This window comes from Catharus ustulatus, chromosome 1, assembly GCF_009819885.2.
Source record: "Catharus ustulatus isolate bCatUst1 chromosome 1, bCatUst1.pri.v2, whole genome shotgun sequence".
Taxonomy (NCBI): Eukaryota; Metazoa; Chordata; class Aves; order Passeriformes; family Turdidae; genus Catharus; species Catharus ustulatus.
Window position 1 is genome coordinate 48,222,644 of NC_046221.1, and position 20,590 is coordinate 48,243,233.

Consider the following 20,590-nt stretch of genomic DNA (forward strand, 5'->3'; position numbering starts at 1 on the left):
TGCCAGAAGCAAGCAGGGATCCAAGAATAATGTATCCATTGGCCAATGGTGTATGTAGTTTCAAAATGAACATACTAAAAATGGCAGCTGAAAGGACAGGGTAGAAATGAGGAACTGCAGGGAAATAGATAAGTGTACCTCAGCTAATGGTGGCCTTAACATTGCAACTGCTTTTAGAATTTTTTTTAAGAGAATGAATGATATGAGTTTTTGTATGGTTTTTGTGGGTAGAAAAGGTCTTTTATTATCTTTTTTTCCCTGACAGAGTTTAGAACAAAATGAGTTGTGTCAAGAAATAGCTGACAAAAGCCAGTAGTGATCTTGACAAACCACATCTAAACCAGAGCCATTTCCCCTACCTTTTCTCCTCCCCACTTCCCTCATGCTTGTACCTCAAACTTGCCAATTGCACCTGAGGAGGGGTAATCATATGTCTCAACCTTTTATCACCTACATCCAGACCAGAAGGAAATAAATGTGAGCCAGAAGGATAACCAAGTGTTGGAAATCTGAGAAAAGTTTGGAGGCAGGTGCTCAGGAAAATTGAAATCAGAGCTTTAATTGCCATAAGTTTTATTCATCATGAAACATCATTCTGTAGTTTAAATTTCCACTTTCAAATCCAAATGAGTAGTGTAGAATTTGACCTTTGCTCATAAAAAATATGTTAAATTTGTCAGTATAAGTCTTAATGTTCTACCTAGCTTGAACTAACAAATTGGTGAAACCAAGTGCAAGCAAACCAAAAAATGAAGAAATAACTTTGATATTTGTTCCCTGCTGCACACACATATCTCCAGCCAAAAAGAAGCCCAATCTTAAAAACCATGTCCTCATTGCAGACTAAAACAAAACACCTACTAGATGTGCTGGGGCTCTTTACCTGTAGCATAGCTGATTTCTGAGGCACAGTGAACAAGTTAAAACACATAGCTAGCCTGAGAGCAAGTGTTTGACACATGTTCAGTGAAGATGGCAGTGTTTTAGTACATGAGGATTCAATTGTTGTTGCTTCAAGGTATAATGTGGCCCAGATGACTTTTAGTGGAGTAGTGCATATTAAAAACCAAACAAAAAAATCATCAAACAATTCTTTCATACCTATTTTATTTAATTTAATTTCAATAGTTTACATATATCAGCTAGAGAGTCTACCAAGACTGCATCTTCTTTCAATTTAAATACTCTTGATCTTTATTACTGTATAATACAATCAGCTTTCTCTTCACTCACAAAAATAATAAACAGAGACAAAAAAGCCTATGATAGAGTAGTGTACTGATAGTTTTCACTCCCATATTACTCCAAAAGAGAATGCTTTTTTGATTGGTGCATGAAGAGTTCCTGAAATGCAAACATGCTTCAACATGATGAAAGTTTTATTATTTTTTTTCCCAATTACAGTTGTATATGCCAGCTCTTAAATGAAAAACCTAGCACGCCCACCCCAAAAAACAAACCCTGAAAATAAAAACAGACATAATGCCAATATCTGGGGCAGCAGAGTGTCCCGTATGTGCTTTGTCACAGAAACTAAAGAAATGTATGTTTGAATATGTGTATATGAAGGAGGTCTTGCAAGAGTGAAATGACTTGGATCGAGACTCAGACATGAATTGTGATTGCTTTGGTAGGCTCGTCTGGAGGATGATCTGGTAGGTTCAGCTGTACTTGTTCTTAATTCATGCAAAACACCTGTGAAACAAGACTTCCACCTGCTTGACAGACTGTCTGTGGTAGATGATGGCTACCCTGGCTTGATCCTTAAAGTTCCCATCAGCAGTTTTGAGGAATGTTCAAGTCCAGAGTATGTCCACCTGGTCAAATAGTACCACATACAATGTCTCATCTGATTTCCTCCTCATGTATTGCGTAGTATAGTTTGTTGTGCCATCCATGGACCTATTAATGTCCACTTTCTGCACTTCATACCCAAGAGCTGCCTCAGTCTGTGACGCACCCCTGCACAAGTATGTTGGCCTTCAGATCACTCTGCTTTGTCATGACAATTTTTTGGGGATGTGTACATAGTCATGTGTAACTGCTTATGATGAAACCTTTCTGGAAATCTGCAGGCTGGAAGAAGCTATTTCATGTTGTTCTCAGACCACATGGGATTGTGAAGAGTTCACTGCTTGGACATTTCTAACATAGTCCACTGCACTGAGCAAATACACATATGCACACAGTGCTGAGCTGATTACAGGTCTTGGCAAAACCCTCCTGGAAGAGAGCAGGTGATATGTCATTGTAACAATGATGAAGATCCAATCCATCATGTATGAAAATGAGATTCTCTTTGGTGTAATTAAAGGATCAGATAGCTCAAATACAAAAGAATATGTATAAATAATACATGGGAAAGTGTGAAGAGCACAAAAATACCCTAAACTAAATGGAAAAATGTAATATAACTTTCAAATGTCTTTGGAATGTGTCTACAATAAGAGCAGAGTGGACCAGTCTAAGGTAAGACGCTTTTTTATTTCCAATAAGAAAAACATTATTAAAGAGCTGGTCCAATATCAAAATAGCATTTTAGAAGCATAGGTACCTGTGTATAGTTTTTATTAGCTTTCAAGTTTCTTCCATTGAGTTGTTAATGGTCCTTTTAAGAATTATGGTTCTGTAAGTGATTTTTTCCCCACCAAATATCTGATTTTATTTCCCCATCGTGTTTTAATAGAAAATTTTGAGAGAAGAAAAATATTAAAAAACAACAACATCCCCCCCAAAAAAATCAAATAAAATGCAGCCTCTTTATATTGAGCTTATGGTCAAATAAAAAGGTCATTGTGAAGAAAAAAAATATAGAAAAGCTTTTACTGGTATTACTACTATTAAAATGAGTATCATACTGGTACTTGCTTATAATGTACTTAATAACTGCTGTGATTACTTCCTCTGAGGCCTCTTGGCCTCTTCATCTTATGCATTAAACTGCAGCTAAAAAATTCCTAGTCTGACTGTTTGGCTGATCGAGCTCTGTGCAGAGTTTTGCATCCAACTGAATCAAGTGCTGAGCTCTGGGTCCATGTACAGCATGGATCTCATCCCTTATCATCCCCAGAAAGCTGACCTTGTGTGCTGACACCTGAATTTCATACAGTTTTTGTCTGTCTCTTCATTTAGTTTTTAGACTTTTTTCCTGGCTTTTTTTTTCCATTTCCCCACATCTAGAATCCACTTGCTCTAGATAGTTGCCCATAACTTGGTGTTAAAGTAGGAGTATGTGCCAACACCTTGCTGAGAAAATAACTTGTCTTCATGCATTGTCTATGATTTGCATCCTTTTAACTTGTTTTGTCATCCATTCTACACATCAACTTCCTGGCTATAGTTTTAATTTTCTGTATTATATCCCAGATTTTTCAGAGAAGGAAGCATTGTATGTGTGTGCTGGGAAGTGCTATGGCAAAAGGCAGTACTGTGAAACAGCATTAGAGCTGACATATATTTATTATTGTGAATACTAAGGATGGGGATATGATAAAATGTCATGTAGAAAAAATGATTCTGAAGATCTGATATTTTCCCAGACAAATTTCTGTCCCAGTCTGAGTCCCTGTTTTAAGAAAACCTTTGCACGAAGCTTCAGTATTAGGGGTTGAGTGAGGCCATCTTTAACTCTGCCTCAGAGCTCTGCTGACCTGGTTGCACTGCATTTTGCTCCAGAGATAGTCTAGTTCACACAGGGCATTGGCAGTCAGTTGCCTGGTAGCAATGCAGCCTAAAGTATGGGTAAATGTCAGCATGTAGTATTGCAACTTCCTGTAAGACCATTTCTGCTTCACACTGAAAACCAGGTATAGCTCAGCCCTGGTCAGCTCAGGTGTGCTCAGTGTAACCACAGGCTCCTCTGTTGCTGCAGGATCAGCTGCCCCTTTCCCCATAAGGTCATGTTATGGCTCAAATCCTCTTTCATAGCTAAATCTTGAGGCATGGCAGCAGCACCTTGCATTCTTCCATAGCCAGGGGGATGCAAGCAAATACGTTGCATTGCCCTGGCCAGGAAAATCACATTTCTGACAGCTCATAGGCTAGAAGTCTATGTGTTTTGGACTGTGTTTACTTGTTTGGGGTTTGTTTTGTTTTTTATCTTCTTCTGGCATGTTTATGTTCGGTTATATTAAATGGCTTCAGTAGGAAATGGGAATTTCCCCAAGGCTTGGAACTATCAGAATGTATTCTGATGGCCAGCTAGAGTCATGCATTTGCATTTGTTTTTCTATTTTGTCTTAGGATTTATTAGTGGATGAAGAATAACAGACTTGGTTGCCCTGAGATTGCCTCCTTGTTCTTTTTTATGTCTGCATATATAGTTGAGGTATCGCTTGGGAGAGATGGAGAAGAGCTCATAAATGAGTGCTCTAGGGCTACATAATGATTATAATCTGATTGTGCCAGTTAGTGAAACATCAAACATCTCAAGGTTGTGTCACGTAGAAACCACTGGGGCAGGAAGGAGCCAGCTAGGGTGGCTGGCTTTGAGATAAGGCTGTTAACTGAAGGCTAACCAGAAGGCTCTCCTACTACAGCCTCGTGGAGGCTGTTGATTGCTTGTTTGTGACAGAGGATATGTTTTTCTGTATATGACACTGCACAGGTTTAACGGTTTAATGCACTTGTTGTTATGTGAAGTGTACATATTTGCTGCCCAAACAATTTTATAGTCATTTTACTATAAAAGGAGTATCTTTGATATCATTGGGGTTTTTTGAAATAATTATACCAGTCCATGTACAGAAACTTACAAAGGTGGGAGCCAAAAAAGGGAAAAGGGAAGAAAATCATGTACCAGAAAAGGGAGTTTCACTGGAAGGGAGCCATTTGGAGAGATGAGTAGGCAGCTCCAAGCCTGTTCAGTGGGCATAAGGACCACTGGGAGAGGATGTGCATGTGATGTGACTTCAGGAAAGCTATGCATGGTTCAGGAACCAGAGTTTTAGAAGGATTTGAAGCGTCTTCTGGAGAATTAATATGACTCCTGTGCAGACAACTTGTGTCTATGGCCACAAGGTACTGCTCCCATCAGAGGATTTAGGTTAATCCACTGAGTGGTGTTGAGATTGGGCTGCTGGCCCAGGCAGCCCATGCTTTCTGTCTTGTCTCCTCCATTGAGAAGACAGCTCCAAATAGGAATTTCTTAGAGCTGTCATGCCGAGCAGAGAGTTGACAGAAGTTGGTGAGTACAAGGCCTTTCCCTAAACCCCCTCTGTTTCGAGGCCAAGCACCTCATGCTGTATCATTCAGGGTTCACTGCTCTGACCTGGGTGACAGGAGCATCTGCTTCTATATCATAGATATTAATAGGTGGAGGCTGAGAGAGAACAGCAGTTTTTGTGTAAAGCAGTATGTCGAGAGTCACTGATTAAGAGATTAGTGATCTCATCTTGGTCAGGAAATTTCCCTCTCTTCTTTAGGGTAGAGAAGTGCGTTGCATTTGCCTGTGTAAAACGCAGCAGCGTGGACAGGCTGGAAGAAACAGTGTTTCTCTTCTAATCCAGACCTGGCCAGCAAGGACTTTCTCTAATTGCAGAAGAAGGTAAAATAAATAAAAAATTAAGTCTCCAAGACGTCAAGTAGATACTTTTTTTGTTTTCCTGGGCTCAGCCGCAGGTTCTCTGTTTCACATGACACTTGAGTCTCTCATCATAAAGAGCACTTCTTGTGCTAAAGGCATGAAACTTTTGGATTTCAGATCATCTTTCTGCCTCCCCTAGCTGTCTAGGTAGAAGGATTTTTGCCTGAGTTCTTGCTCAAAGAGAACAGTGCTGTCCCACACAATGAAATCATGTCTGTCTGCCTTCAGAGCCCTGTGGACTTTGAGCCAGGCATAATGTTTCCTTGCATTTGAGTCTCATTAATTGGGTTGACAAGATGCTATCTGCACTCCTCACTTATGTAAATAGAACCTGCTAGCAAAGATCTTAATGGCACCTGATATATCACACTGCATTTACATCTATCAAGAGGTACCACTGCAGGAGTCACTTCCAGAAGCAGGTTGTGCTCTTGGTCCTATGGGTCCCTTTATAAGCTGTAAGAAACGCTGGTGGTCAAGGCCAACTGTTCAGATGTCTTTCAGGTGTCCCACTGGTGACCAAATCTCACTTTGTCAAAATGACAAATGACTTGTGCATACCCTGTTCACCTTCAAGCTTCGGTCTAATGTCAGCTCCATTTACTTGTCAGAAACAGGTATTTTTTTTTACTTCCCACAATGCAAGTGGGGCAGGGGAAAGGAAGGAGAGAAGGTAACACAGGCATAGGAAAAAAAACCTGCTTGTATGGCTTCCATTCAATGTATTATTATAGTTGAGATTTGCAAGATTTGGACATACCAGAACCTGTTTGTTTGTACATGTGCAAAACAGAAAGAAGGGAATTTGCTTTTCAGAAGTGAGAACTGTCCCTGCAGGGCTACAATTATTCAAAAACATGTTTTAACCACTGGATTTTTCAAGAGGAAAGTGGTTGTGCAAGATGAGTTTCTTATTTTGGACAGCAAAGTTTTTCCAGAGCAGCATTTAAAAATAAGTGTTTAATTAACAGGGTCTACCCAGAGCATAGAGCATTGTGCATGTTTCAGACCTTTGAGTGCAGCTCTTCAGTGCAGAGCTCTCATGGGTGGTTTCATTGACTACAGTGGTATTGTTATGTGGCTAAGTGATCACTGCTGTGATTGGGGGCTGTTACATCTCACCCAAAAGCAACCATGACCAGACCACAAAATATGGTCAAAGTCAGTTCAAGGAGTGTGAAAGTGACAATGACAGCTTTGGCTTTTAGTTTCTTCGCAATCACTTCCATGTCGCTTTTGCTTAGTCCACAAGTCAAAATATGCTTTTTCTCCTATTAGCTACAGTGTTGGCTGAAGTTTTGCAAGTCACAACCATACTTAATTTGGCAGTGTGATTAATCACAACAAAGGAAAGCTTATTCTACCTTTCTTCTTTGCATCTCATGGAAGCAGGAAGTTTCAGTAGATATGAAGTAGAAGCACACAGAAGTGAAATGTGTCAAATTAAACATCATGGTGTCATAAACTATTCTGACTAATTCTCTTGTGACCTTGATCCTGCCTTTGCTGGCAGCAGCTGGATGAAGACAGCTTGAGGGTGATGCCTGCCCCGAGTTGCCCATGACCCAGGATTACCATGGCCTCTATGAGAGTTTACTAGTAGCCAAGTAGCAGTTGCAACAAAAGGAGTGAACCTTTTCCACTTGACGGCAGCATTAAAGGACTCTGAAAGCTTTTTCCTCCTCTGAGGCATCCTGTCTGAAACGCTCCTTTTCCTAGTCTCTTCTCACTCTTCTCTATACTGACTGACAATTTGGAGGCTGCGCTTTCTTTCTGCAGACTGGTGTGAATAACCTTTTCCTATTTTCTAAAACTACTGCATAGCACAGGCAAGATCACATAAGAAAACAAATTCAGGGTCAGTGCTCAGTGTCCTTGCAAGTTCATTAAAACAGCAGAGTCTGGAAACCTTTTACCTAAATAATTTCATAATAGAAAACAGACTCTTTTTGCTTCTTTCTTTTGGGCTACTATTTTTACTTGGTTGTTATTCCTCAATCATTTTGGTCCTATTTCAAAACTTGCTTCAATTAAATGAAGAGACTACTTTTGGTGCTTTCTGGTTTAAAAGCTGTACTGCAAAACTTCTAGGAGTCTCTGGATTATGAAGCTGCGATTGACAGGGATTTTCCTCTCAAAATAACATTAGAAAACCCCAAAGTGAAGCTTAAACATTTGAAAGAAAATAAAAATACCATCTCCTTTCTCTCCCCCAGCTGAGATCTCCTGTTGCTGCTTCTGGCATGCATCACATCTTTGAGGATACAGTATCATGAGAAAACTGTCACTTAGTGATGTATTAGGGTAATATATCATGAGAGCATCATTTCTTTAGAGGATATGGGAAGTAAAAGACATGATTCTGGCCAGACAGAGCAGCAGGGGATCCTGGTGTTTTTCTTTCCTTTTCTTTAATCTAGCCCGGTTTTTGTGTTGTACAGAAGTGAGATTCTTCATGGGATATGACTTGTTGCAGAGTAAGTTAGGAGGCCCATTGGGCTTTTTAAAGTCTTTAAGAAGAACGTGGCCTCAAGGGCTGCTTTGTTCAAAGTTTTTAGAACAGACTGAAGCTCAAAATTAGAGCATTTACCACTGCTGAAACTTCCAGTGTGGAGACTGAGTTAGCAGGCTTCAGAGAAAGTAATAAAGATGCAATGGCAGGTAACTATTGTTTGGATAACTTATTCATAGATTTAACCTATCAAAATGTGATGAAATTATACTTATTTAAAAAGAAGTCAGTGCACCTCTTTTTAATAAATGTCAAATGAAATTTTAACTCGCAACATTAGAAGAAAAAATACTATTGGTCAGTATTCAGTCTCTAATAGAAAATAGTTATAAAAAATAGGGATTCTGAACTGATTTATTTTGATGTGCTTTGATTTTGATGTCCTTTTTGTTGTTTTAATGGCTTTCTTTTTCTCTCATTGACAATATCTACTGGAAAATAACAATGTGTAGTACTGGGATAATATTAGCAAAGAAACAAAAGCAGAATATTGTCAGGGCACTCTTTTGAATGGGTAAGGTTAATTTCTGAGATAATTCAAGCTCTTCATTGACAAAGTAGAAATATAATCTTGTGAATTAAAATTCACAGAAAAAGATGTGAATTTCAAAAGTGTGCATCTCATGAAATGTGAAGGTGTGGTATCCCACAAGAATCACTGTATGTAACGCTTTCTTGAAATCTGGCTCCTGCATTGCTATGTCTTTTTTTTTCACTATAATATGAAATGCTGGGAACTTGTCAAGACCCTGTCTTTTATTGCTAGAAGACTGCCAAGCTATTCTGCTGAGAGGTAAAGAGCATTGCCTCTAACTGCAACTGACGAACTGTAATCTGAAACTGCACTTGGAGGTTGAGGTAGAGACACGGAGACTGAGAGCTACATGGTCTGGATACTTCCCTGGCTTTCTCACTGATTCAATGTGCAGTCACAGGAATTGTGTCTGGCCCACGTCTACTTTGTCTCTAAGCTCACTGGAGCAGGGATGTGCTGCAAAATATTTGATATTCTGGGACTCTGGCCCCAACTGCGGCCTAAATATTAATGACAGCAAATGTAGGAGGAAGAGATGGTGCTTTCTTTTCACTAAATACTGGTGCAGAGGGCTACTGTCAGGGATTGCAGCAGGCCACCAAGGTCACTTTTCTCATGCTGGTGAACATCATTAAGCACAGTGAAAAAAAAAAAAAATCTGTTCAGTCTGTTAGGGGTTTTGAGTGATTTGTCCCGAATCACTTGCACACACTCATGTCTTCTGCACACCCGTGGGGAATACCCATTTGAAGTGAAATTTGGTGTCATCTTTCAGGAGTGTCTGTGTTTTAATCATCTTTCCTAGGGACTGGGGAGAGCTTGAATTATGAAGGGGGATGGTTGATGCTGACTGAGCATCATTAGAGGGAAGGCTGCAGCCTCCTCCCTGTTTACCCTGAGAGGCCAGATAAGCCAAACAGATTACAAGGATGAGGGGGCAAATTGGAGGCTACTGAGTGCTCTGCTCTAAAAAGGAGAGACTGTGAACTGAATTAAAATACTGTCATTTACAGTAAATTCACGAATACAAGCCGCACTGAGTATAAACTGCATCTCTGGGTGTTGGCAAATATTTTGTTCTTTGTCCATAAATAAGCCACCCCTGAATATAAGCCGCTCTGACGTTTGCAGCGAGGACCCCCAATGCAGCAAAGTTGCCAAATACTAACAGAACCGCGGCATGGCGGGGGGTTTACTGGCTCAACTAAGGCTGTGCAGGCTCGGCCCGCTAGGGGCTGCTGACGGGGCCAGGCAGCCCAGCTCGGTGGTGCTGCTCGGGGCTGGCCACCGCCTCTGGTTTCGCTCGCCCCACCCCCGCCACGGCGCCGGCCGGGCATGGAGCACCCTCTGCTCCCGCCTGGCGGCGGAGGGCGGGCGCAGAGCCCCCCCCCTCCTCCCCGAGCCACGGCAATGACGGCGCGGGCTCCCCCCCTCCCCCCCGAGCCGCGGCAATGGGGGCGCGGGGCACCCGCCGGCTCCCCGAGCCGCGGCAATGGTGGCGCGGGCTCCCCGCCTCCTCCCCGAGCCACGGCAATGGCGGTGTGGGCTCCCCCCCCCTCCCTGAGCCGCGGCAATGGCGGCGCGGGGCCCCCACCGGCTCCCCGAGGCACGGCCATGGCGGCGCGGGGTCCCCGCGTCTCTCCCCCGGGCTGCGGCAGAGGAGGGAAGAAGAGAGCTCTCCTGCCTCTCTCCCCGCCCCCCGTGCTGCCTGCAGGGAACCAGGCTCCACCCGCGGTGCGACAGAGTAACACTTTGTAACAATCGCGAAATGCCGGCTTTTACTGGCCAGTGCTTGGCTCAGCGCCCTGGCTGGCACGTCTAGGGTTGTAAATGTCAGAAAATTATTCACATATTAGCCACCCCCGAGTATTAGCCGCACTTCTGGGTTTCCACCAAAAGTTTTGTCAAATTGCTGCAGCTTGTATTCATGAAATTACTGTATATCTAATACAATTCGTGCTGAAGTCATGGTGATGTTTGCCACAGGCAAGGAACTTATGCTGAAGGTATTGAAGCATATGTTTGACTTTAGTCCTATGAGATTTTTATGTGCTTAAAATAACGGGACCTTTCTCTCTCTTGGTGAAGAATATGCCTTGGTGTTTGTAGGTTTATGTGGGCAAATGGAGGGAACTATATAATTTCCCAGAAAACAAATATTTCATAGAGAAATATTTTTCCACCTTGAATTTAGAAATGCATCTAGTGTGCTAAGCCATTTTTTTACTGTACCTACAGTATTTGTTTTGCAAGGGAAAAAAACTGCAGCAGATAATTGGAAGGGAACTAGGGAAATGAGAACTTATCCTCATTCTCCTTGACAGTGGTTCAAAGGGTCTGCAAATGTCTCTCCTTGGGGAGTGGTGTCTTCTCCCTGAAGCCTAATTGTGTGGCTCTTGTTCAGGTAGAGGAATGCTCATGGAAGACAGCAGTCCCACAGTTTTAGCAGGGATCTCTTTCTTGCATCAACTCTGCCAGTTAAAGTGAGGTTTGTAAATCTGACCTGAGACAGAGAGTTCCAGGCAAGAGTGCCAAAAAACCAGGGTACTGTTTTCAGAAAGAGCCTTAGGATTTGTCTAAACCATGAGTTAAGCATGTGTCTGAGCCTGTCCTTGAGTTCAAGTTGGTCCAACATCAGGGTTGTTTGCATGTAAACACAGGTACAGGTACAGGCTTGGGAGCTCCCAAGCTTTGCTGAGGGACAGAGCCTGTGACAAGTGCTGGCCCAAACCTATGCTTCTGTGGCCTGTGTGGCAAGTGAGTGTGACTTCTTGTGTGCTTGAGAGGATGCTCTGGCTGAGTGCAACACCTGGCAGAGAGCCCCGTAGCATGGCCTAAGAACATAGGGATCACAGCACATGGTGGAGCCTGTGTTCAAGAGACTGCCCTTTGCTTTGCGGTGGAGAGGCTGCCTATGTGAATTGAATACACTTGTTTCATTAATTTTAAATGGCTCTTTATTCTCCTAAGATCGCATGTGTGTATTTGAAAGCTCCATCCCAAATTCCTTGAGGGTGACTTTTGCCATTGTTTGAAAACTGTAATTGTTTTCATGAGTGATCCCACAGGCTTCTCCTAGCAGAAACTTAAGGACACCCTGAGCTATTTGGTGAGGAGCCCTATCAGAATTACCAGTGGGACTGTGAAGAATCATGGTAAAAAATGAATGTTTTCAGGATTTAGTCATTAAAGGTAGTTGGTATTTCTACCTAATCTATCAGTCTTGCTTTTATTATTTTTCCCTCCACAGCATTTTTTTGGTTAAATGAAAGTTTATGTAACATTTTTTCCCATTCAGTATTAATAATTAATAACCTCAGGGTATCAGAAATGCAGTGCAAGCTCCCTAAAAGCATTTTCAATACTTGCAAAGAAAGAAAGAAAAAAACCCTAGATCATCACTGTGGACATCTGGCCCCCTGAGAAACCACATCTGCAATGTCTTCTGCAGCCAGCTGTTAGAGCCCAAGTGTGGACTCAGGATACCATTGATGGAAGCACCCCTTGGGAAAGTCCTGAATAAACGAAGCAGACTCCTAGTTTTCTTTTTTTTTCCTCTTGAAGCCTAATCCAGGTTGAAAAGGGCCATCCTCCTGGTGGCTGCTATAAGCCGGTAGGAGTCCGGTGGGGAACCCTATAGAAAGTTGGCTGTGGCTCCCAAGCTGTGGTTTGGCACATATCCTCTCCAAGATCTGTGCCAAATATTCAGACTCCTTTTTAGTGTGCGTGGGTTTTTTTCTTCTTTTCATGTTGGCATTTTATTTAACTGTACCATATGAGTTTAAGGCTGTTAGTTTGATATAATTTGCCACCAGAATGGGCTGTTTTGTGTGGGATTCTTTGAGGGAAGGTAAAAATATGAGGTGTATGTAGAAGGTGAACAACTTGTGTTGAGAGGAGGTTGTAGGAAAGGTAATATGAAGCAGTGACAGTTACATTGGGTCTGGTTAGTGTATCTCTCCTGTATGGGAATTTAGCATCACCTCTGTGTGCCAAGTTAAGGAGACCCTTGTTTCTCACTGGCAAAGTGTGGGAGAGGGATACCCAACAAAATTTCTGATCTTTTCCTCAGATGCATTAAAACACAAGCTCTCCAGCAACTGGCCTTGGTGAGTGCAGTGAGGAGTCCAGGGTGATCCTCCAGCACTTCCCTAAATTTTCCTTTCCAAGGGAGTCTGGGATTCCTGAGTGAACCCTTTGCTCAGCTGAGCACTGACTGGGGAGTTGCGTCAGATGTGGCAGCATTGTTCTGGATCAGCCTGACCTCTTTCAAAAAATAAATATTTTTCCAACACTAATAGAAACCTTAGCTGAGGTTCTCTCCCTTTCTGTGTGCATGCCTGAGCATTAAATTGGAAAAAAAAAATTCCCAGATGTGAATCTATAAACCATCTGTTTAAAATAACTGTTGCGCAGGACTATAATTAAAAGTTATTTTTTATGAATCTTGGGATCCTATTATGGATTTGACTGACTCCCAGGTTTCTGACCTAGCAAATGGTTTATATATTTATGGCCCATGTGTCTCTTCCACACTTATTGATGCCAGAGTGAATGTCTTTGAAAAAAAAGGGAAAAAAATCCCCTACCCTCCCATAACTGTTGACTTCTGATTGTTGCTGTCTAAGAAGTTTTCTTTTAAGAACATCAAAATTCAAAGTATCTGAGAGCTTTCAACTGATTCAGAGATGCTGTTGACAGCACAGATTGAGGCTTAGTAAGACAGTTCTCCTTCATGCAGCTACTTAGTGACTTTCTAAATGTATGGCTGGGATAAGTAATGAAATTACTGTTATGATTACTGGGGGTAGGAAGGAACACAATTGGAAAGAAAGGATTTGTTGCTTAAGTTCCATTTGCTTTCAGCCTCCACTTTGCCCTTGTGAAATGGGAGGGGAGGAGGCAGCAAAATTGAAACAAGCAGATGGACATTAGAGCAGTGTTTTTGGGCACTGGGTGAAGGGAAAAATCCAACCTCCAGATGACAATTACTCTTTTGTTTTATTTTTGTACTTTTACACCCAGTGGACCCAGGAGATCTGCCCTGGATAATGCCTGACTGCAATAGACTAAACAATGATTTCCCAGCCCTGCTTTATCTGCTGCAGGCCTGTGATGGATCAGCATGGTACATTAAGCCTTTCTTCCACATGTGCTGATCTTGTTTTCCACAAGATACAGCATTGATATAAAACAGTAGGACTTTAAAAAAGAATGTTGGGATAGTAGTAATAATAGTACAGTAATTTCACGAATACAAGCCGCAGCAATTTGACAAAAATTTTGGTGGAAACCCGGAAGTGCGGCTAATAGTCGGGGGCGGCTAATATGTGAATAATTTTCTGACATTTACAACCCCAGACGTGCCAGCCAGGGCGCCGAGCCAAGCACCTGCCAGTAAAAGCCGGCATTCCGCGATTGTTACAGTGTTACTGTGTTGCCCTGGCTCCCTGCAGGCAGCACGGGGGGCGGGGAGAGAGGCGGGAGAGCTCTCTTTCCTCCTCTGCCGCGGTTCGGGGAGGACGGGGGGGGGGGGGCGCACCGCCATTGCCGCGGCCCGGGGAGCTGACGTGGGGGGGGCCGCCGCCATTGCCGTGGCCCGGGGACGACGGGGGGGGGGGGGCACGCCGCCATTGCCGCGGCTTCGGGGAGGACGGGAGGGGGGGGCGCCGCCATTGCCGCGGCTCCGGGAGCCGACGGGAGCCCCGCGCCGCCATTGCCGCGGCCCGGGGGGGGGGTGGGGGGAAGTATGTGCAGCCATTGCCACGGCTCGGGGAGGAGGTGGGGTGCTTTGTCCGCGCCTGCCGCCGGCGCCACGGGCAAGGGAAAGCTCCGTCCCCGCCCGCTGCCGCTACCGTAGGAGCAGGGGAAGCTCCGTCCCTGCCTGCCACCGCGGGGCAGTGCCAACCCGGGGTGACCGAGCCCAGTGGCAGCGGCGGCCAGCCCCGAGCGGCAGCACCGGGCTGGGCCACCTGGCCCCGTCGGCAGCCCCTAGCGGGCCGAGCCTGCACAGCCTTAGCTCAGCCAGTAAACCCCGCCCTCCCACAGTTCTGTTACTAATTGCACGTGGGTCCTCGCTGCGAACGACAGAGCGGCTTATATTCGGGTGTGGCTTATTTATGGACAAAAACCGAAATATTTACCAACACCCAGAGATGCGGCTTATACTCAGTGCGGTTTGTATTCGTGAATCTACTGTAATAGAAGCAGGAGGATAATAGGAGGATGCACTTCCCTGGAGCTACATTAGTCTCTTCTTACTTCAAGAGGGATTTTGCCATGAGGAATATACCAGGGCAGCAATATGTTGCAACTGTGGCTCTAGTGTATGTTTTTTCAGCAAAAAACTCCACAAGGAATGGTGGGGCTGCAACCCTGAGTGATGCTATACCTCACACCCTGGAAGAGCAGCCCAGCCCTCATGACAAGGAGTTAGGCAGCTTGGGATGACAACTGAAATAGCCTGTTTTGGAGCTGTCTGGGCCTTGCCTATAACAGGCTAGAGAGGATGAACGCCAGCTTTGCAACTCCTACCCTGTTTTAGTAGCTAAGCTGCTTAGCTGCTCTTCTTGTGCTGGCAAAGATTGGCTCTGTTTACCTGGGACACATGGAGCTGTCCTTTAAGGCAGGAGTATGCAACTTCTCCTCCAAGGGACAGAGCTAATCTTCCATTTTAATTTGAGGGGAAAAAAAGCCCTAACAAAAAACCCCAAACAGAAAAAAAACCAAAATGAGGAAACCCAAACCAAAACAATAAAACAACAACAAAAAAGTGCAATGGGTGGTAAGTGTGGCACCTCCTCCCCACCTTTCAGCACCATGCTGTAATAACTGAGCTTTGAGTCAGTGATCCAGATTTGCTACCCTCCACATCCAGAGGTAATTCTATGGCTCATCTTCTGCTTTTCCCACAAGTACTCTTGCTGTAAGAACCAGCAGCTTGTGGGAGCATGAAGAACAAACCACTTTCTGCTGAAGCCAGGCTGCTGAACAGCAAATACAGTAATTTCACGATTATAAGATGCACCATTTTGACTAAAATTTTGGTCCGACCCCAAAGTGCAGCTTATAATCAGGTGCGGCTTATGTATGGACAAAGAATGAAAAGTTGCTGTTTTAGTTTGGAGGACACGTGTCTGCTGAGAAAGGCAGGAACTTCTCTTTGAAATGGAGAATGTAAACCCCCTCCCTCCAAATTATTCTAATTTTGAGATCAAGGGACTTTCAGGCAAAAATATGGGAATTAGGAATAACAGTTCTTTTCTAGGGAAATTAAAATAGAAATGCAGTACTACAAAGAAACAAACACCAAACCCTGACAACGTCAGAGTACAACCTGACACCCTGCCAGGCAGGGTGCTGGTAGCAGTCCCATTAAATGGTGGCTGCATCCTCCTACAGTGACAGATGTGATTCAGTTGAAGCGGCGCTCCTGTAGAAGGTGCAGTTTCCCTCCAGAGGTCCAGTGGTGATGTGGAGAAATCTGATTTTCCTCTGGAGTCCAGTGGAGAAAGGGGCTCCCTTAGTGTCCCAAAACCTCTGTTTTTATCTTGGTAAGAAATGTTGGGCTCTTCCCCCTGGCTGGAGCAACTTCCAATGGGATGAAGTAATTTTATCAGTCCCACAGTGGGACTCAATGGACCATTAGCAGAAAATGACTTTCTGGAGGAAGGATGGGTTGTGAAAAGATAAAGAACACTGCCCCACCTGGTTTCAATGGATGGCCCATTAGCAGAATATCTCTTCCAGAGGTAAGGATCACTTCCCCCACCCTCAATAAATGGTGATAGAACTACCTTTTATCACACTGTATTGTAACGTCCGGCTTATAATCAGGTGCGGCTTATGTATGGACAAAGAATGAAAAGTTGCTGGCACCCAGAAGTGCGGCTTATACTCAGTACAGCTTATAATAGTGAAATTACTGTAGTTCAAAGTCTCTTGAGATAAAGGAAATGTGAAACTGCAGCCTACTGCTTAAGACACTCTCGTAGGTGGAAGGACCCTTCAGTTCCTGTCACTGCACTGTTGGCCACTAATATTCTTCACATGGAGCACTGCTTAATGCAAAACAACCCTTGGTACCAGAACATGAATTCTAAAATTTTCTCTCACAGAAAACCTGCTAAACCAGAAGCTTTGCTGGTGATAAGGAAAGAAGAGCAAGACCCAAATTTGGCTGGCCCTCTGGGGTGGCTCAATGATACCAAGCTCATCACTGGAGAGAATTTTTCCAATTTTAGCAATATAGGGGAAACAGGAGGCTTCTACTGGGAGCAGCAACTAGCAAGTATCTCCTGTTCGAAATATGTGTGCTGAGGTCAACCTTAGGAACTCCTTGCATTGCCAACAAGAAGAAACCATGTCAAGATGTGCTTAAAGGCAGAAGGAGGCAGACAGCACTCGGGAGAAATTGCCTGGGAAGCTGGGCTGCATGAAGAATTTGCCCCAGTAGTCCTCTGGCAACCAGGGAATTTAAAAAAAAGAAATACAGAGCTGTGTTATTTTTTTTTCCCTCTTGCTACCATCTGCAACAGCAATGTCATCCTTTGAGGAGGGAGTCCAATGGGTAGCTGCCTACTGATCCCCCCTTACAGCCCAGCTTGATTGGTTCTGAAGGGTGCGGTGTACCTCACTTCTCTCACAGGTGCATGATGCATGCTGCAGCTGGGTGAACCATGTTCTCTGCAGAAACAAACTCTAAACTGGGTTTTGCCCTTCCTTCACACCCACTTTCACCAGGCAGAAGATTTTCACACAGATAAAGGTAGTGGGGCTGATAGGCTAATTAAATCTTTCCTTAAGCAAACTCATTAAAGAGAATGAGATCTTAGCAGAACCCTTTAGAATACAGACTATAGTTGAGTTAGAAAGCTTGATTCTGCTGCCCTTCAGCAGATTTTATGAGGCACCATGTTCCTGTAAAGGGGGTCAAGATTCCACTGAGCGCTTTAAAAGAGATATTGAACTAGCTGCAATTCTGTGTTGTGGCTGCTTTGTGCCAGTTCAAAGCTACAGACCTGCCATAAATTCAGCTTAACCTGCTGGTTAAATTGCATTTATGGTTGCTCTGCAGTGTTGGAGTGATGCAGAACAGCTAGCATGTAGTAGTGACCTCGCTTTTTACAGTAATCGTTTATGTTGCTGCAGCTGCACTTTAGGGCCTGATTCTTATTTGCTGATTTCACACTGTCTTGGTGAAAGTGAGTCCTCATTTACACTGATAAGACTGAAGTGCCTTTATAGCTCCCATCAGATCAGGCAGTGACTTTGAAGTAAATAAACCACTGATTTTAGACAAAGGGCTGGAGTGTAATAAAAACTGTGTGCTATTCTTCACAGGCACCTTGAATAAGGCCACAGGGAGCAAAAAAAAAAAAAAAGACTGGAAAGCACAGCTTCTTTTTCTTTAGTTTTATGGTTTACATTTTTCTAGCCCTTTGATTTTTTGGTCTCTAATTAAGACATAAGATTGGGTGAGGTGGGTACTTGCATGTACTAGATGACCACCTGTGTTACTTAATGAACTGAGATACTAATTATAGGTGGAGGTGACTTCAGAGGGCTACTTTAAGTAAGGAATTTGAAGTAGCAAAATTTTGCCAGAAGAAACACTCAAAGTATTTGTTTTCTGCACCTATTTAATGGCAGGGATAACCAGATGGGTTGACATCACTGGGGCAAGGTAGGCAATAAATGGAATATTTCTGCTGCCTGCTGTTGCACATCCTCTGTTGACATTCCTTACTATAGTCAATGTACTCTTTGGCCTTGGGAAATCTTCGGCTTTTTGCCATAGCAAGACTACACTATAATGTATAGTGACTGTCTGCTCATGGTGTTTCATTGAGTCTCAGCATTTTGGGGAGAAAGATGAATTACATTAATCATCTTGCCTGGTATAGAACATAGTAGCCTCTTTTAAAGAACCTCTAGATAAAACTGATTTTCTGCAGTGACAGAATTTTGTTTTCTCTGAGGTTACTACCTCTTTCTCTGGTGTTTCTCTTTCTCTGTCACAATGAGAAGTGATTCCTGAGCTGTACAGTTCATGGGCAGCTTCTCAAGGCCCTGAAGATATTTTAACAAGCACATAATGTAGGTAGTTGTTCATTTAAGTAACATGGATTTCTTCAGTGTAGCACATTTTCTATATGAGACTGGTTGGCCGTCATAATAACACCATTTACTTGGGCTCCCGGATCATTCAACAACTGTTTTCTACTGTATTCATTCAAGAGAAGAAAGATGTATTGAATCACAAGGACCACTCCTGAAGCAAAAGAGCAGACTGCTGGCCCCACATTTTATTTTCTGAATTGCAAGAAATTGCAAACCTTGGGTTTGGTTTGACTGCAATAACTTTTGTCTTTGTCTTTTTCTTTTCTTTTCTTTTCTTTTCTTTTCTTTTATTTTTCCCCAGAATAAGGAAGTGACGTGCAAAAGGGAGAAGTGTCCAGTGCTTTCCAAGGACTGTGCTCTCGTCATTAAGCAGAGAGGGGCTTGCTGTGAGCGTTGCAAAGGTGCCATTCCCTTCCTGTTGTTTTCCCACTTTTTAAAATGTTATCAGTGCACATTTAAGTTGCTCAAGACAGGGCAAAATTCATAGCTTCTCAGCTGGGACTTGGCTGTCATCAGAGGCTAGAAGAGGGCAGTAACCATAATTTAAACATATATGTTTATAAAGCTGAGGGAAATACATAAATTCATATATTTGTCCTGCAACTATTAGTTCTCGCACAGCAACAACACTTCAGAAATGCATCTTTGTTCTTCATCACTATGTTGTCAGTTTTTTAAGAATTACCCCCATTCTAATTTTATCAGAAATACTTCAGGTCAACATCAATCTGCTAGTAGTCACCTGTCTGTAAGAATCTCTTTAACTTTTTATGTGGTTGGACAGAATAAGAAGAATACTTCTGAGTAATAAAGAGCAGGTAATTACCCATTCCTATGGATATTTCCTATTTTTCCTCATATTGGAAACAAACCAAGCAAATCTTATTCATTTTATTAAACATTTCCTGATTCAAACAATAATATTATGGACGTTTTAATGAAAACCAAATAAAAAACAATCTGACTATTACATGTATTTATTGACCAATATTGTATATTCCAAGCTGTTTAAAATAAGGTAATGATCAAACAATAATAAAAAAGCATTAGCATGCATAGTATGTATCTGCTATGTTCAGCCACATGAAAAATATGCACATAGATGAAGTTGAAAACTAATCTTCCTTTTTTTTTATTGATGCAGTAAGTAATATGCTCTAAAGCACTAATTTTGCTGAGGGACTGCTTCCACAATCAAAAAGGTGGAGAATGTCAAATTCAGACAGCTTTATTTTATTTTTCCTTGGTAATTTTTAATTCTCCACTGGTGATTGTCTAGTATTGAGAGGAATATATGGTAGGATAAATTGTTGGGAAATAAAAGCATTTCTTGCATTCCCAGAGGAAACACAAATGCAAGAAAGTAGATTATGCTGAATATCAGATGGAAGAGACATGATGGATGTATATTTTTCCTGGAAGGTTGCAGAGGTGTGTTAGATGCTGTACTTATATTTGCTTCTGTGCTGCAGCTTTGGAATAGGTTTGGCAAGCCCCAATTCAATAATTTATCTAGAAACATGGCATTTAAAAAAGAAGGAATGAACTGGAAAAAAATAAAACCATTACTGAAACAATAATAATTTTAAATAACAGATTTTACATAAATTGCATGTAATTTATTTCTTTTGAAAAACTGTGTCTAGTATCAGCTTTGTAGCAAAAGGTTGCTAAGTGTTGGTTGGATTAGGAGAGAGTTTGGTTTTGCAATTTCATAATGGGATGAATATTTGCTCTATGGTCTAAAAATTCTATATATAGTAATTTCGCGATTATAAGCCGCATTATTGTCACTAAAATATTGGTCCAAACCCGGAAGTGCACCTTATAATCAGGT

General features: G+C 42.6%; 1 protein-coding gene across 5 annotated transcripts in view; it reads left to right on the plus strand.

The window, feature by feature from the left end:
- BMPER (BMP binding endothelial regulator) overlaps positions 1-20,590 on the plus strand; it is a 165,918-nt gene that overhangs the window by 7,161 nt on the left and 138,167 nt on the right. For 4 of the 5 annotated variants that reach the window (XM_033076524.1, XM_033076542.2, XM_033076516.2 and 1 more), the window contains one exon: positions 19,055-19,154. The exons of the other annotated variant lie outside the window; for it this stretch is intronic. In XM_033076524.1, the coding sequence (XP_032932415.1) occupies positions 19,055-19,154 (100 nt within the window). The remainder of the gene's footprint in view (positions 1-19,054; positions 19,155-20,590) is intronic. 5 annotated transcript variants of the gene reach the window in all.